Source organism: Seriola lalandi, unplaced genomic scaffold (genome assembly GCF_002814215.2).
Source record: "Seriola lalandi dorsalis isolate HSWRI2012SDOR001 ecotype SW California unplaced genomic scaffold, Sedor1 jcf7180002054470, whole genome shotgun sequence".
Lineage (NCBI taxonomy): Eukaryota > Metazoa > Chordata > Actinopteri > Carangiformes > Carangidae > Seriola > Seriola lalandi.
In genome coordinates this window covers 244,262-262,955 of record NW_019525023.1, presented here as the reverse complement: position 1 = coordinate 262,955, position 18,694 = coordinate 244,262, and the positions used below count along the sequence as shown (strand labels likewise).

The window sequence follows — 18,694 nt, the reverse complement described above, 5'->3', positions numbered from 1 at the left end:
CCGGGTTAGCTCCCTGGCCAGCTGGAGGAATCTGGACTGGGAGAGTAAATGACCAACCGTATCCTCTCCCTCTGCAACTACCAATCGAATCGCCCTGGAGCAAGGCACTTAACCCCTTACTTGTACTGCAGCTCAGCGGCCACAGGAGCAAGACTGATTGCAGTGCAGCTCCCTGGTGTGATGGTAGCTGTAGTGAATGAGATGTAGGTCGCTGCGAAAAAAAAAAACACCAACAAAAAAACTGCAAAAACATTTCTCCAGCAAATAAATATTAAATATGATTTAAATACAATATCACTATGGAATCACTGTCTGATTTCCTGTGTGTGTGTGTGTGTGTGTGTGTGTGCGCGTAGAAGGCTGACACTGTAAAAAAAAAAAAAAAAAAAGAAGAAATGAACTATGAAATGGTAACAAACTTGTGGTTTAGGTCAGGAAGCAATATTTAAATGAACAGCCCTAATATTTGGGAAATATGTTAATTAGCTTTCTTGACAACAATTAACATGTTAGTTGCTGTTTATTTAGTTCGCACAAAGACAAAACTTTTTCATTGTCACACTTTGTTTTTTTGTGCAGATAAAAGAAGTGGGAAAATTTGTCTTAAATGAGCTTTAAGAAATGCTGTTAGGTAGATTTTGTTATTTTTGGAGAGGCTGTTTCTTCCTATTTCCAATCTTTACGGCCAAACTACACAAACCAGCAGCTGACTGCAAGCTGTACCGCGCAGACGCCTTCATGCTACCAATCTTCTCATCAACAAAGAAAATAAATAAACACTGAACTATTTTCTTGAATCCAGTGCCACGCTGAAAGCTGGTACCCCACAGTATTCAAGCCTCAGAATGGCTGCATTAGTGATCGGAGGGTAATCTTCATCTAATTATCGGCCCAAGCAATTGAAAGAGCTCATGCATGGCAAAGTGTTACAGTAATGTGTATTTATTTGCTAGGTAATGCATGAAATAGCTATCGATTTACTGAATAAATGGGTAAAGTAGGTTTTTGGGTCTTCTTTTTTAAATTTTTTTTTTTTACCAAATGCAAATCCAGATCCGCTTTAGTGATTAGACAGTCCAGTCAATTTTATTTTTATGTTTTTTTTTTTTCATCCCACAGGTACCATATAAAAACCATTTAGATTTACTGGGAGAGCTTCACTTATTTACAGAAGATAATAACTTGGCTTGGCTAATGAATATTTAGTTAAGCCTAATTAAATAATCAATCAGGCAAGCTGTATCCCCGCCCCGCCCTGCCCCGGAGGGCCAGATCCTTATGCACGCGGGCACGCCTTCAGCCGTCAGCGTCTGATCACGTTTCCTCAGCAACACGTTTCCTCCTCTGTGCGCCTGGATGGCTCAGCCGTCACACTCCCCAGGGAGAGAGACACATATCAGCTACTGAATGAGAAAAGTCTCCCAAAATAACGGTGCTACAAGTCGCCGTCCCAGGGCGGAACACCCTTTCAGCTTAATGGTGAGCATGCTACCTACCAACCTACCTAGCTACCTACCTACCTACCTACCTGCCTGCCTACCTACCTACCGGGCACACACACACACACACACACGATGTAACCTTAACGGTGTACTAGTCAGTCAGCAGAGACGTGGTTGTGCCGCTCTACATGCAGCAGATGGGCCAATGTGTGCAACTCTACTAGTCAGATTACCCGTCCATAGTAAATCCTGGGCCTAGCGTTTGCAGAATGGGGGCAGAGAGACGCGCCGCCTGAGCTTAATGCTAAGCTGTTGTTTTAATGCAGACCCTGTGGCTTGGAGACCTGCCTCAGCTTCAGATGTGTAGAGAAGAAGCTATGTTCTCCGCCAGGCTCTTTTTTTTTCAGCTTCACCTTGCTCTTAACAGACAGGCCCGAGCAGGTGGACTCCTTCAGAATAATTGACCAAAGCCCTGTTAGAATGTCATGTACAGCTTTACCTGCTCAGACCACATGGAAACTGAAAGAACAGCCTGCTGTATCTTACAGTTGCTATGTACACAGCAACACCAGAGAAAATAGCATAAGGTCACAGTATAACAGTGTATATTTACAGCATGATCTATGATGTTGACGGGGCTCAACAGAGAAACTATTTGTATAAACACACACAAAAAAAAAGAAAAGAACTGAAACTGTTTAGATATGGATTGTAGTTCTGGGCAGAATAAAGTGATTGAAATCTGCATCAAAACATAAACAGTTAAAGCTAGTCGTGGGATCCCGTGCCAATTTTTTGCAAGTGTAGTAGTTATTAAAATTATTCAGATATGCCTGTCTCACAGTGTTAAATACTTCCAAAAAAAAAATAAAGAAAAAAAAAAAATCTTGGGTCCACATTTGGATCTGGATCGCCACTAAAAACTAATCACTTGTTCCTTGGCTGATGGCCAAACCTTCCACCAAATGTAATTGAAATCTGATAACAGGGTTTTGAGACATCCTCTGAAATAACAAACGAACAAACATGTGGGTCTGAAGATTTCACCTCCTTGGCAGAGGTAATCAGTAGAGACCTCAGGGCTCCCAGGTACTTTACCTGTTTTCTTTTTATTCCATGACATAAACAAACATCTGTGAGGTACCACACCCTTTATGTGCTAGGTTGTCTCTGTACTTAGGAGTTTCAAAAGCACACCTATATTTAAATGATTTCTAAACCATGAGAAAATATGTATTATAGGTGCTTGATCTTTTGATCAGTTGTCCAGTTTATAATATCAGATTTGGACAGTGAATACCTTCTGTTGGTTTGCTTTGCTCCAGCTGTGCTGACTTTCTGTTTATATAAGAGCAAAGAGAAGTTCAGAAAAATCTTATCCAAAGAGGGACGGATTATTTTTGGAATAAGTGCACTAGAGGTTTCCAGGAGAAGGGGTATTTGCCTGATTGACGTGAGCTGAACTCTTCCAACTCCGCCGCATCTGTTAACACCAAGGTGCAGCTAGTTTAGTATTAGTGAGCATAAAAAAGTGAGAAAATCATAAAACACTTTTCTACTCTGCAGGTGTACCACATTGTAACCTACCACCTGAACATGGGTTATGTGACAGACTCACTCTGTTTCCTTTTTGCAGGGCTCTTAAGGCTCTGTGTGGCTGAGGGACTGTGTACCCCAATTCCCCGAAGCACTGCACAACTGTTCCAAACAAAACAAAGACACACAACCTTTCCTTATTGAGGTTCTCCTCCAGAGCACCAAATAAACAGGAAACACTTTACACTATACAACATGGGGGCTAGTGACTGATGAAGGTATTGCCTCAAACAAAAATTAGCAATTCATAGAGGTGAAGTCATGCTGCTGGCGAAGCTGTGCTGCTGCTGTCCCTGGCCTAATTTAACCCATGGTTATACTTTTCTTTTACGGTATTATCGTCTTGGAAACATCCTGCAGTTGCAACTCTTTGAAATGTTCCTTAGGGTTATAGAGAGCAAAGAAAGAAACAAAAAATATATATTTCTGCAGGTGAGAGTAAACATGTTAACTGTGACATCCTGTGCTTTTGTAACTATTCTGAGATATAATCCAAAATGATCAGATTTTTTTTCTTTGTTTTTACCCAGTAAGTTAATGTTAGCGGTTCAGAAAAACAATCCTCAGATTTGAAAAAACAAAATTGGTTTTGCCACTGGCATTAATTACTGCATTCAGAGTTGGAAAATTGATGTGGGGGTTGGTTTTCAGGGTTGCAGGGCCCGGATGCTCATCAGTGTTATAACTGATTAGTGATGATCCAGATAGCTGCCCAGGGAGCACAAGTGATCAGTCCGACAGCGGCTGTGGCCAGCAGCCTGCTGGTGTTTGGCTAATCAGTCCTCCAGTGTCTCAACAGTGACATCAATGGCTCGGTGGTGTTTCAGTGGCTTCCTGCTGGTGATAAAACATTGAAAAAAAAAAAACAAATAGATTTTTAGCGGTTTTGAAGTTTAGCTGCAGGATGTGAGAGTTATAATGTTTTCACAGAATAATAATATTTGTGGTGCATCATCGTAAATCTGAAAATTTACCATGATGCACCATTTTAATTTGAAAATGTGTCTTTATTCCAATAGACTTAATGATGGTGGCAGTTAACCTCTTTCTGATCTAACCTGCTCTGAAATAGGACATCATCTACCAAACCCGGCACCACAGTGTTATCAGAAATGGGCTGTTTAACAGTGAGTGGACAGAGAAATGAGTTCTCTGCCAGTTGATTTTTAATCCTCTGTGTTTACTTTGCAGTGAGTCTTGTTCAGGTGAAATAACTGTCCCAAAGGTCTTTTAGAAAAGAATCGGCTTACTTGTGTCAAATGATGCTCCTGCCCTATTGAGTTATTGGTGAGTTTAAAAAAATAAAAGACCAAGGACTCTGTAATGGCAGTCATAAAGTTCATCAACCTCATTCCTCATTATCTGTGGTGATAACTGGAGCGCTGATTTGCTTTTTGTTTCTGATTTAATCATTTCCGCAGCTTCCATGAGGTGAAGACATTTGTAAAACACCCTTTCTTTGTTGATGTTCTTGGTGAGTATGCAGTGACCAAAAAGCAGCAGATCTCATCAGTGAAGGCGGCTTACAACTTGAAATTATATTTTCATTCTACTTTATTTAACATGCATTAAAACGTGAACTTCCAAGGACTCATCCCCAGTCCCTAAGCAGGCAAACGACAGCACTGTGCTGCACAACAGTAAACACCAACGCTGTTCAGCCACTGCAGCTGTCAGGGTCTGAGAAGTTGTGAATCAAGGAAATCATAATGAGAAATTAACATAGACAAGGAGGCTTGCGCGATTTATCCCGGCAATGTTTACTTCAAAATTACACCTGCGTGTCCTAATTCTTGCACAAGTGCCATTATACTGTAACTAGCATTCGTGCCTCACTCACTAGCCAACATCTTCATCACTGTGTGTGCACTGGTGGCTTAATGAGCCAACTTGTATAGAAAAAAGAAAATATAATCTTTCTCATCAGGTGGCAAGTTGGCCTAGATTACATTCAAACTGTACTCTATTCTTATGTGAAATACCCCAGCTAAGGCTTATTTTTGATTGAATGTACGCCTACAGGGCTGCAAACAAGAATTATTCTAGCCCCTTCATTATTGATTAGTCGTCTGATCTCATTCATGATTAATTGATAAATTGTTTAGTCTATGAAATATCATATAATAGTGAAAAGTGGCCTTCACAACGTCCTCCTCTTTGGTGTATTGTAATCACTAGTTTGGTCCGAATACCAGTTCGAAATGCAAAGCTATTTAGTTTACTATCACAGTGGACTAAGAAAAACCATCAAATATTCACGCTTCAAACACTGAACCAATTAATTTCCATCAAAGAAAAAAAAGACTTAAACAAATAATTATCAAATATTTTCCAGATGAATTGTGTTTCGATTGCCTAATTGATTAATCTGTCAAGCATTTCAGCCATTGAAGTCTATTGTGTTGTATGGCAGACAACAAGGGACATGTCGGCCTGCCAGTTTGATGTGATAATTTGTTGTGTCCTCTTGGTGTCTCTCAGTCATCAGTCAACCAAGGATTTACACACCTCCCTTGATCCGTTGCCCTCTGCACACCTGCGTGATTGGCATCCTAAAACGTGGGTTGAACTGAGCGATAATGAAAGCAGGAGGCTGCGGGAGACAAACAGTTGACCCCCCATGTACATGACCTTGCTTCTGACCCCGTGGCCCTTATTACTTGAACCACTTCTCTGTATGGCCTGCAGTTTAATCCTGACTGATCAATAACCTTTGAGGTGTCTTAATATCCCAGAAAACCTTTTGCTCTGTGTGTTTCAGTGGAAGCCTAGAGTATAGATTGCTGTAATAGTATGAATTAGTATTGAATGGGATTGAGATTAAATGAATTTGAAGCACCAAACAAGTAAGAAGGATTAATGTGCTTTAGGGTCTAAATTGCATCCATCGTGCAAACTATAGAGTTGAAACGGCCTCTAAATATCTCATTTTGGATTGTAAATAAATTAGCAGCAGTGCATTAGAGGTTATTGTGAAAATTCAGCTTTGCATGCTTGCTGCGTAATTGCCGAATTCCTGTGGAAATTGGGGAAAAAAAAGACTGGCAGGGCAGTACTTCCTTCTGCAATTTCTTCCCCGGTCACATTGTTTCCTCGGAAATCGATCTATTACTCATGCTGCTTGTTGACATTGCCAGTTTGCTGTCACATGCGTGGTGATATAAGATGGTCCTCTGTTTATCCCAGCTGTCTCCCTGCTCTAACTTTGGATTACAGATCTCTGTGAGTCAGGATGGCTGTGTTCTGACCAAGATGTTGTTATGGTTGGTAGATGAGGTGAAAATAAGAGCATTGTAATATTATGCAGCGTCCAATTCCAAGTCCAATTCCTATATGCAGTACCAGTCATGACCTCCCGCCTAAATTGCATAGCTGGTGATAGGCAACGGATGTCAGTCAACAACCACTGCTACTACAGTATACAATCCATAGCTGCAGAACCTGCTCTGGCTGACAATGTTTTTTGGGCTTATTAGAATCTGGTGTTAGTCTTATTACTTTATTTTCTCCATTCATTTTTGTATTGATTTTGACTGCTTTTAAGTTGGCTTTTAGGTGCCACTTTGGGTTGTTTCATGGATGCTATCTTTTATATGACTCTTGGCGGTTTTATTATCTCCACCGAGGATGTTATGTTTTCACCTGTGTCTGCTTATTTGTCAGCAGGATTGCTCAAAAAGTACTGTACCAATTTGCACTGAACTTGGTGGAGGGATGGCGCATGTGTCAGAGGAGAACCTATTAAATTCTGGGGCAGATCCGCATAAATAACTATATAGTCTTGTTTATAATGTATAGACGAGGTCTGCGCTCTTTGAATGCCCTTCTAGTTTATTATAAGTTTTATTATCACATTTATGTGTAGTTAAGAGGTTGTGAGATATTGTATCCACATAAGTTTTATGTTGTTAGTCTGTCACTCATTGCTATTGCTGCCTGTTTCTAATTGATATACAGAGGTTAGGAATTTGTCAGCTAAGAAGCTAGCAAGGCTACTGACAATTCAAAAGTTAGCCTGCAGACGCCATCGGCAGTCTCTGTCAGTAACATGACCCTTGCCTAGTTGGTCGTAGCAGACTGTCATGTCTCCCCTGTGTCCCTTTGGGATTGCGCAGGTGGCATACAGCGGGTTTGTACAGGTTTTTCATAAGGATACCCCGATTGACCGGCAGATTTTCATTAAAGATATGTGATCGCTAGATCAAAAATTTATGCTTTTAGTCACCGATCACCTTAAAACTGATCACCTGTGGTTAATACTCTGCTCTCTGCAGCTGAGAAAAGCACGGTGTGCTGTGTAGTGTAGTCCCACCTCCCACCTTGCACCAAAACACCAAACAAAATAACATGTCGGCCGTGTGGAACTTTTACAAATTGTGTGAGACTGATATAACGCACGCCATCTGCGATGCATGCCAAAAATGACCAGTATTGGCCGTGGATTGAGCGATCTCACTCAAAGATGATTGGTATCGGTGGCAAAAACATTTGATGGCGGCATCCCTTGTTTTTCACTGAAAACTGCTGCCTGCAGAACATGATGCTTATCAGAAAAGCTGGTAGGAAACAACAAACAGTAAAGTTGTTGCTTTATAAGCTTTATAAAAAGAACCATTAAAACACTCTGTAGAGCTGAGGGGATAATTCTTTGTATTGGTTAGTCACTATGAGAGACTCTTTTCACATTGGAGATAGTAATTTGATTCACTGTTAATGTAAAAACATTGATTGGAGCAGCTTTAAATAAAGTTAAATTAGAAATAGACAAACTATTAGTGCTAATTATTCTACTGCAACAAATAATGAATATCCTGCTAAAACATATATATACATACACAGACCAATTACACATTTTGTTCTCTTTATTTGAATTTTAATTACATTTTTTTTTCCTCCAGAAATCAGGTGACAGCTTTCCGCTTTGTTCGGTGAGGCACAATAGTCAACCTCATCGCATGTAAATGAGGTCTTCTAGTTGCCCACACAGCCCTCATGACATTACTTGCAATCTCATTCATTTTATCACTCCCCCTTCTATTGATATTGGTGTTCCATATTCAGCGTTTTATTGCTTATCACCATGCAGTTATTCATATCAGCCCTTGTGAGCTGATCAAGGAGCAGAGTTTTTCACTTGCAGGGAAGCGTCTCTACTTTGTTGTTTTACCTTGTGCACACGTATAAAAAGGGCCTGAGGGAAAAAGACAATGCTGTCTGCTTTAACTCATCTCACTGCCTGACACTGAGGTATCAGGCACCGGCAGGGGAGAGAGAATATTTTATCTGACATTGTCACTCTCTGTAGGAACCTCGGGAAAGCCGAGGCTGCTGTGACACACTTGGTGGTCAGCAGCACTGCACATGATTATGACAGCTCTGCTAGACTGGCTGAAGCCACAAGTCTATGTGTTACAATGAAGTAAAATCTTCATGATAGCACTGCTGGCTCTGTAGCTATCGTTGCACTTTTAATCATATTTCAAGCTGTAAAAATATAATTATGTTAGAAAAGCATTATAGTTTTTGTAGGAATCAACTTCCTTTTCATTAACTTCAAAAATCTTTGTTTTCCCCAGGTTATTATCGTTCATGTGGACTTGTTGAACAACAAGGAACTGCATCTCATGAAGAAAGATAGGTGTTTCCCTCATCTATTCACCAGATGACACAAGATGGGTTTGAAAGTCCCCCATTGATTTGTATTAAATAGTACGAGAGGGGAAACATGGGAGCATCATTGTATCGCTTGATTGCTTTCTTTGTGGCTGTCGGCATGACCCACTGCCAAACAGTTTGCAACAGACCAGCCTCACTCGAATGGCACCTGAAACAACTCGCAGTCCAAGTGAATTGGACTCTCATAGGAAACATCTGTACAAGCGTTTCAGAGTGCTGGGATTCTCAGGGGGGAGACGACTCGAGCGGGCACCCTTTCAACTTCCCACAGATATGCCCACTTCAGCTGCAGCATGGAGACAAACTGCTGATGTCTGCTGATGAAACACTGAAGTCATATGGCATCAGACTCCTCAACGTTTCAAAATACGACTTTGAAAACTGCTCCACAAGTGGACTGATAAAAGATCAGTTCCTTTTCCCCCACAATATAAATGAAAGTGCGCAAGTCGAGGCCAAGTGGCTCGTTCCCGGTCATCATTACTTCATCGCTCTGCATGAGGGAGATCCGCAGCTGTGCAAGCTTGGCTTAAGGCTGAATGTGTCTGTTAAAACGCAACTTTGTCAGGGTTCTCCTCTGCTTCGACTCTGTTCAGGGAGTGGTATTTGTCAAACAGACCTCTGGGAGGGCGCATACCACTGTCGATGCCACCACCATTACTCTGGGAGGTTTTGTGAAAAGTTTGATGCCTGTTTGGATAACCCTTGTGAAAACAAAGGAGTCTGTTTGAGCAATGGATCCACAGATCCAAACCACAGAACGTATAAATGTCTGTGTCCTCCACATTTTACAGGTAAGGACAAAACCCGCTGATCCCATTTGTTGAGCTCTCCTTAACTTATTTGAATTAGAACCGGATCAAAAACTGTTACCACACTTCATAGGTTTGTTTTTACCTTTTGTTGTAGAATGAAATCATGTTGAATCAGATGTTATTTGATGTACTGAGTTTCGTCCGCATCAAAGAAGTCGACCATCTTTGTATATTTTGTCAAATCTAATTGATGCTTTTCACTCTCAGATTATTTGAAAGAATATAAAAGAAAGTTCAAGCCACCTTCTTAATTATAAATTTATTGGACACATAATGTTATTCAGCAAAAGCCCCAGCACTAGCACGTAATGCAAACACAATTAATATTAAAACGGCTTGCATTCCAAATGACTTCTTTCTTAATCTCTTTGCTGCCAGCGTACTCTCTGCAGCAGCAGTATCTACAGTAATTATTTAATTTTCATTTTTCACCAATTAGGAATCCAAATAAATATCACCAGAGTTCTGTGCGTGTATACAAACTTCAATCCAGGCATACCTTTTTACTTACTTCTCTGTGTGTTTTTGTTGGTGATAGTCAACTGCCTTTTCCATTTGTTTTAGGGGTTAACTGCTCCGAAGTCATCGGGAAAGAAAACTGTGAAAGGGTTTGTGAAAATGGGACGTGCGTTCGAGTGTTGCCTACGTCCTTCAAATGCGTCTGTGACACAGGAGTCTCTGGTAAGTAGCTCTTACTCGGGTGGTTGTTGGTGTTGTACAGATGGATCGTTTGTCACTGTGACAATGAGAACCTGTTCTTTCAACGTTATGACACGGTTTTGATCCCCGACAGACGAATCATACACGCAGTCAGTCAGTCAGATTTTCCCCTTTATGTTGTGCACCAAAGGCAGTGAGAGAGATTTTCGTCGCATCCCACTTCCAGATGCAGAACCATGTCATTTGCCTCAAAGGGGCAACTATCTTCGGAAAGGTCAAAGCTGGAAACTACAAAAGCCATACATCATGAAAAGATCAGCATTTCCTTATAGGCTTTAAACCCGATCCCACTTGGTGCCGTATTTGTCATCGTAATATATGAAGCGGCCACTTCAAATCAAATACCTCATGTTACTACCAATGACATGTGGTTGTAAAAAAAAAAAAAAAAAAAGCCAGGGCTAAACAGCTGGCTAACTGAGCATGTCACAGTTGATAAAACAAAAGGTTTACAGCAGTCAATTAAAGTGTTATTTATTGCATGTTGTTTCTGCTGAGCATATTAAATCGTACCTTTGATACCTGCCACCTTCTGTGAGCCTGCTAGAACAAATTTAAGAGATGGCTAAAATACAGAATTCATCTCCTTTTTTTTTTTTTTTATTATTTATGTTTCATTATTCAGTGTACCCTGGTCGAAGAAGATGGAGCACATCCAAAGACATCATTTATGCCAGTGTTCAACATTGGATTTCTATTCTTTCTAATTTCTACTAAATTCTGTATGAATCAGTGTGTGATGTGCTCGTGGCTTTGGTGGCGTGCTCAGCTAATAATACCCACTTCAGTAAGATATTTTTCATCGGCAGCCAAACTGCCTTCCTTTACCCTTGTGATTTAGACGAAGTTACCGAAGGCTCATGTAGTGATCTGGTGAGCTAGTTTATGAGACACTATCGCCTCACCCATTATTTAGGTAATGAGTCTCATTTGCTCCAGTAAAATACAGTTAGGTTAATGGGTATCGCACACAAATGGGTTACGAGACCTGGATACTCCTCGGGCTGCCCTGGATATCACTGTCTGCTGTAAAAACACGCCTGCGATGAGCTTTCTAAAAAAACTCCAGGTGGCTCTTCGCACTGATTCATTGTTTGGTGTGGAGCACAATTTGTCCTGGCAGCATTCTTGAAGTGTCATAGCTTCGCCTTCCGAGTCCAGCCCATGCTTTCAGCTTATTATTTTGGAGATGTGGTTTCAAGGTTACTTCTAGTGCTGTCTGGCATCTGCTTTTACAAGAGCAGATTAAGGCCATCCAGAAGAAGGAGAAGATTTTTTTTTTTTTAATGTAGCTTGTAGGGAGATTCAAGGGTATACATTTCAGAGAACAACAACTCTGAACTTATTTAACATTGAAACAAGCAATATTGCTTTGCCTCTATTCCCCTCTTATATCTTGAATGCCAAACACGTGTTGAAATTGAATGCCTTGTGATAAAGGACATGTATTACATTCAAGGGAGTTGGAGAGTTAGTGTGTGTTTTATGTTGAATTTACCTTACAGTATGTCATTGTGATCTCATACGAACTTTGAAATTATTTTTCTCTCTTTTATGTCTGACTTAATAGGCTGAGATTTTACAATTTTCTCCTTGGAATATTATTACTCCCCCTCATGCTTTGGATTTCTTCTTTCATGACCCTAAAATATACGTCAGAGAACTGTATTATTAATAAAACACAATGCTTCTCTTGATAAAATGCAAGGACTTTTAAAGCCGAGCTGACCTAACATACAGCTGAGAAAAAGAAAATGCAATTTTCTTGTCCAGTGAATAACTGAAACACTGACAGTCGGCTTTGTGAAAAAAAAAGAAAAAAAAAGAGAAAAATCTCCACCCTTGTGCAGTTTGAGATGGATAATTCATATAATTCACGTCAGAAGCAAATTGGTGAGTTACATGCACCCTCTGCCTTTGCAGCTTTTATCTAATTTGCTTTAATTGCTGCTGCTCTCTCAAGTAAGCAGACTCCGCTGGGTGCTTTCGCATAGTCATGGTGTCCTCCTGTCCCATCAGCTTCTTGGGAGTTCTGTGGAGCTTGTGCTTCCTCTACCTCCCTGCTGCAGTTGCCTCATTAATCAACTGGAAGTTAGTGGCTGCTCCAGCACTGGCTGCCCTCATAGGCCAAAGTCTATGCGCACAGAATAATGAGCCAAACTCATGGGACGTTTCAAATGAGATTTTCTTTTGATTTGACTCTCCTTTGCGCTACCTCTAGGGTATTTGTTGCAAGGTATTACCGTCTTTATGGGGCCATTTCCATTTGGTATAAGGTGTTAATTGTTTTTGTAATCTTGTTGGAAGTAATATCATTTTTTTAAGCTTAATTTGGACTATATATGCACTCGTTACCCTTGTTAAACAGTTTAATTAGATACTGACATAATGTTGTTTCTTTATGTATATTAGATTGCTACAGCTCATAATCACTGCAATGATAGGGGTGTCTTTGATGGAGATGTGTGGGAGACATAAATGCCAGCACAAATACAAATGATCATTAAAAAAAAAAAAAAAAAAGAAATACCATGCATGACCTAAACCAAAATGATCACGTATAAGGAAATTCTCTCTTGAATGCAGAAAGAGCTGCAGCCATTATCTGTGTCATGACAGCTGGAGAAATTTCCTAAAAATATATATAAGTTTATATTGGTGCAACTTTTTAGTGGAGCAGTTATGAAAAGTCAGTTTCTGGTGGAAAATGAGCTGAGGCAAAAAGCAAGCCCTGAAGTTGTACACAGTAAGATTGATGCCCACAGAGGAGGCTATGAGGAGCCTCTGGGACATGAGCACTTGTATCAGCAGGGGGATTAAAGAAAATATGCAAAGAAAGAGTCACTGGAAAGATAAATGTGTAGGCACCTTGTGAAGAACACAAAAATGAAAACCCTCACCAGGGAATAACATCAAATTTTATTCACCTTGAACCTGCAGTGAATTCACTCTAATTTTATCCTTTGCATACAATGCCACTACAGCATTATCCGCTCTCTGGTTAATCTGCCGCTTGTGAAAATGTTGTGGCGCTGCAAGTATTTAGAAAAACCTGGGCTACGGCTTAATTCAGACTTACTTTATTTTGGACAATACTTAAACTGTGAACCCGGCCACAGCACTGACTGCTTAGTTTACAGTTCAGTGAAAATCCTCCATGAAAATCATTTATACATCTTTATGATAACTGTCCTTTTATTACTGTACTCAGTGCAGAGGTTTCAAGTGTAGAAATGCCTTATGTACCCTCCCAAAAAAATTGTGTGCTTTGAAACGGCAGCATACATACATAAATAGACTCTTTGGCCTCTTGTATATATGTTGTTGTATATTAAACAGTAATTTCAGGAGAAAAAAAACAAACATTTTCCCTCAAAAATAGAAATAAGACTTTCCCCTTTTCAACTTGCAGGAACCTTGAAGTATAAATAACAACTGAAATCCTCAGCGAACAGTTTTCTTACAAGGATCATGACACAGATCAGAGGCACACGTCGCATTACTTTGTTATATTGCAAGTGTGTTACTGTACCGTCACTTAACAGACAACTGGCATCACAGATGATGGTGCTGACCCAAATGCTCTTTTTTTTTTTTTTTTTAGTATTGATGCTATGTGTAGACTTCACTGGATGGCTAAATCCTCATGCAGCACAGGCACCAACTTTAACCGCTAAACACAGCACCCTGAGGTGGAGGCGACTGTCCATCCGAGGGACTAAGCAGCAATAACACATGGAGGGCACACACTCATCTCCTGGTTTATAGCTTTCAGAGAAAACCATGCACTTTTAGGGCGAGTCGAAAACCTAATCATTTCTTTACTCCGCTTTTGAGGACACTCGCCGTGTTCTTTTACTCCACATTCGGCATCTCTCAGGTGAAATGAGCGAAGATTAATGATGCTATTTTATCAGGCACAAACATTGGCAACACAGGGCCGCCAGGTTGTTCTTTGTTTAATAAAACACACTATTTGCGCATCAAAGAGCTGAAGAACTTGCCGTAGAGGCAACTATAATTCGCTTAGTTAGTTAGCCTTTGCCGTATCCTGATGTAAATATTATTCCTATCAGCTGGGAAAAATCATGGTAGTTTTAATTATCTTCTAATTGGTTTGGTGTGCTGGTGTTAAATGTGATGGTATCTGTAGGCTTCAGTTATGCGAAGATAAGATTCTGACAGCAACGATGACACTGTGTGTAGTTAGTTTAATTGTGAGAATATTTGCTTAAATTGTATACATGCGTAATGACAGGCGACGGCCCAGCACCTGCCCCTCTCCTGTGTAATTATAAATACAGCGTGTCAATCACCCCTCCCTCCACTGATTATATGTCATGTCAGTCATCTCTTTTCAGGCAGAAACTTGGACGAATTACTTTGAGGCCATTTCACACATATCCAGCGTTACTTTCCGTTTTAGCCTCTTGGTGTTTTAATAGTTTTGTTGTACCGTCTCTCTTTCAGGTCCACCTTGTGTGAAGAAGAGCGCCCCCTGTCATCCAAATCCATGCAGAAACGGCGGCTTGTGCGAGGAGAGCCCCACAGGATTTGTTTGTCATTGTCCGGAAGGATTCGGGGGCCTTTTCTGTGACTCCAGAGTTGACTTCGATTGCATGTCATATTCATGTCAAGAGGAACAAATTTGCAATGCAGGGGAGCGTGTGAGGACTTAATTTCCCTTATTTGTTTTATCTCGGTGGGACATAAACAAGAAATGGCACATGAAAATTAATATAGTGTCTTAAAACAAGATCAAATGGCTTCAGTCTGAAGGCTGCAACAGCAATTAATATTTCCTCCCGAAGATGAGCTAAGGGAAAGAGGGTTTGCCTCCTCTAGCTTTTTGATTGCATGTCCCACCGCATATTTAAGTGCCAGTTTGAAATGGCTCTCATCAAAAGCTTTTTGTAATTGGATGCCTGCTGCAATTTTCACCTTTCACTGGAAATGTTATTGTGGTCATACATTTTGCAGAGGCAGTAGTGTTCCTAATGTTTCTAGAGGATACACTAGAGAAAATGCAGTAATGGTCTAATTGTCTTTTTCTGACCTTTGTTTTGTTCATTACAGTTTGCCAAGTGTGCTACACATATTCACAACCCACCTAAGAATACTAGAGTAGAGCAGGCTAAAAGGGACATTTATCAAAATAATGCCTGATATTGCTGCTGCTTGACATATATATTTATTTTCCATAAGCTTAATTTGAAATTCAAATCCTTTTAACTTTGAATTACAAGAACATTAGCGTTTATTAGCCTCTCATAATATCTATAACTCATTACAAGGCATATAAAGCCCATTATTTACTTGCCTACTTAGATTTCTCTATCTAATTGCAGATATCACTAACAAATAATGAGTCAATCAAGGCACAAATTTTTATCACTTTCAGTGAATCGTTCTATTATTGATAATGTTCCTGCATTTATCCCATGGGCCTTTTGTGCAATCTAACCCTATTTTCCCAAGCTGACAGGTGACCTGTTTTGTTTTGCCTCTGTATGCAGGCCTCTGAATGTGTCTGTGCAGATGGTAATGTGGTCCCAGCATGCAGGAGGCAGCAGAACCTGTGCAGCCCATCACCATGTCTCAACAATGCCACCTGCGTGTCCAGGGGAAATGACTATGTCTGCAGGTAAAACACATAGAGGGATCTAATAGAAGCCACTCTCATAGTCCCCTCTCTAGATGATTGGGATGTCTTGTGGATGTGTGCCCCACTGTGAGTGAATAAATATGGATCTTTTATTCTTTTTCTTCTTTTTCTTCTTCTTGTTTCTTAATGTCAACCAGTCCCACGTAAAGTGACCAACTGATCCTACTCACAAGTATTATCTAATATATCCTAAGTCGGCAACTATTAGACGCATCACTGTGCCGCACTGTTAAACTGGATGACTTGTTATCACGAAGACGGGTTCTGTGTATCACTCTGGTTTAATCCTGCATTCACCATTCTGGAGCTGTGTATACTGACTTGTGTATTTATCCACAGCTGAAAGAATAGTCCCCGTAAATCAATTTACCCGAGTTTGAGTAGCGTTTTCTAAATGCTACAGTGCCTAGGTGTTTTAGGAAACTACAAACCTTTTTTATTAAAAAAAACAATATAATATAAGAATAAAAATCGATATACCCTGGTGAGCCATTAAAAATCCATATTGTCAGTAGAAACAACAGACACAGACAGGGTAGGGCGGTTGAAAAGAGAGACATGGACTAATGTGTCAATCAGCATTATCCTGTTAAATTAAAAAATAAAACTGGGCAACTCTTATTGAAAATGTGTTGTAAAGATTTTTAAACATCTACTTTTTCGACTGCCACTCTGTCTTATGTCTGATGTCTTTTAAATCCAGTTATTACAGTGTAGCAGATCACAAGACTGATTACTTTAAAGTATTTGCTTCAGCTCACTGTGCTTTTTAAAAAAAAAAAAAATGTAAATACAGTATCTGAATGTTGCAGAATGTGTCCTGCGACCTGGGGGACAATTTAGTTTTTCTCAATTTGACAGCTCTTACATTGAAAATCAAAAAGACAGTATATGAAAATTATCAGGGAAGTTAATGAAGCGAAGAGTATATTCGACAGTGCGATCATTGAAATAACAAGTGCGTATTTTGCAGTTGTAAGAAAGTATAATCTGTGAGAAAAAGACTGGAAGTCTAATTGGCACACACTATCTCGCTCAGGTCCGTATCACAAACAAGTCATGTAGAAAACAATATTATAACCCCCATACATCTTGCAAAAAAAAAAATAAAAATAAAATAAAATATGGCTTGTTAGTGCTCAAGGCTCAGGGTGAATTGATTTTGATGACACTGACCTCCTCCCAACAGATGTCTGAGAGGGTTTTCTGGGAAGAACTGTGAAGAAATAATTGACTACTGCAGGCTGCTCAATATCAACTGCCTAAATGAGGGATTGTGCTTGAGTGTAATTGGCGGATATCAGGTAAGTAATTCAATGTTTCAGTCTTAATGAAATACTCTCAAGCCCCCACAAAATATGACTCACCCTGCACCTTAATGGGGGTTACAGTACGAACAGAGGGTGAACACATTTGTGCAGAGCGCTGAAAGAGCTCTGACTTCAAGATAAAAATGTCATAATGAGAGCCGTCCATTCTTTATTAGTGCATATGATTGTATGCAGTGTGAGGCTTAGCCAATTTGTGCGTATGGCTCTGCTATATGATAAATACCGGCACGCTTTTTCACAGCTTTCTCAACACGTAATTTTTTAGGGATGTTTTTTACGAAGACGAAATTATCTCTTTTAATCACGATGATTTTACTCACAAATGCTTCAGACTGGCAGCTACTGACGGAACGTTCCCGTTTGTCTTTGAATACATAAAAATTTAAACATTAGACTGTAACTAGACAGATATGGTCTATTGAACACATCGGGTTTTTATCATAAATATACAGCATGTCACAGCATGAAAGGGCTCTCCATCTTTGGTCTCCAAAGTTCTATACTTGAAGAAAACCCATCATTAATTGAAATAAAACAAAAAAAAACAAAGAGAATAACAGAAACGTCGGTAGAATATGTCTACGGACAGCGGTAATCCAATTCTAACCCATTAATCATTGTGAGTATGTGGATGCTTTGCTCAGACAGGCAGGTTCTGGTCTAATTTGCCTCTCTATTGCTCACTCTCCTCAAATGTCTGTATTTTTTACAACACCTGAGACTGCTCCGTAATGCCCCATAGCTCCTAATTATTCTCCATCAGTCTTGTTCCATTAGACCACTGAGAGTGTTCTTAATCTAAAATCCACTCTTAGATGCTCCGTGTTGATGCGCCTCCAGCCGGGGTCAGACATAATCAGAAAGCGTTGCTCACTTCAAATGGGCCTTTTTTTTCTTTTTATGATTTTATTTATATTTTTATGTGATTTTCCTTTGAGCAAGAAAAAACATTGGGTAGTTTGTTAAGAGCGGGCTGCTCATTTTATTCCCTCCGTCGTGAAGATGCTCCGAAACAGACAGGATAGAACCAGAGGTTGCATTAAGTTGATTTTATTGGTAGATATACAGAGCAGTCATTTAGGACAGTTTTTCTCTTTGACATTGGATTTTAAAGTGGAAAAAATGTCTGAGGTTAATTAATTAGTGCTGATTTTCTGGTTGAAATGGGTCAGTTCACTCGCATTAGAAAAAACGATTTTCTCACCTACAACACCCGTAATGGCACAGTATCTAACCAGGCTGAAAGGTTTGGATTCATATCCATCTCTGAGATTTTTAAATACAGTTTCATTTGTGGTGATCTCAGCATTTAGAAATAGTTATTTAAAAATGTCCTTGGCCATTCAGGATAGTACACCGGCCATTTCCATTTAAACTACTTTTTACCGAAGGAATAACACCCAACAATTATCTAGATTATCCAGAACAACAGGGGCACTGTCTGTGGAA

The 18,694-nt window shown here is 39.9% G+C and overlaps 1 protein-coding gene across 1 annotated transcript in view; it reads left to right on the top strand.

Moving 5' to 3' along the window:
* Positions 1-8,763: 8,763 nt before the first annotated feature.
* Positions 8,764-18,694, top strand: part of eys (EGF-like photoreceptor maintenance factor) — a 145,484-nt gene continuing 135,553 nt past the window's right edge. Inside the window, exons 1-6 of the mRNA XM_087175489.1 lie at positions 8,764-9,508; positions 10,094-10,210; positions 10,323-10,463; positions 14,720-14,916; positions 15,766-15,893; positions 17,104-17,218. Of these exons, the coding sequence (XP_087031615.1) occupies positions 8,764-9,508; positions 10,094-10,210; positions 10,323-10,463; positions 14,720-14,916; positions 15,766-15,893; positions 17,104-17,218 (1,443 nt within the window). The remainder of the gene's footprint in view (positions 9,509-10,093; positions 10,211-10,322; positions 10,464-14,719; positions 14,917-15,765; positions 15,894-17,103; positions 17,219-18,694) is intronic.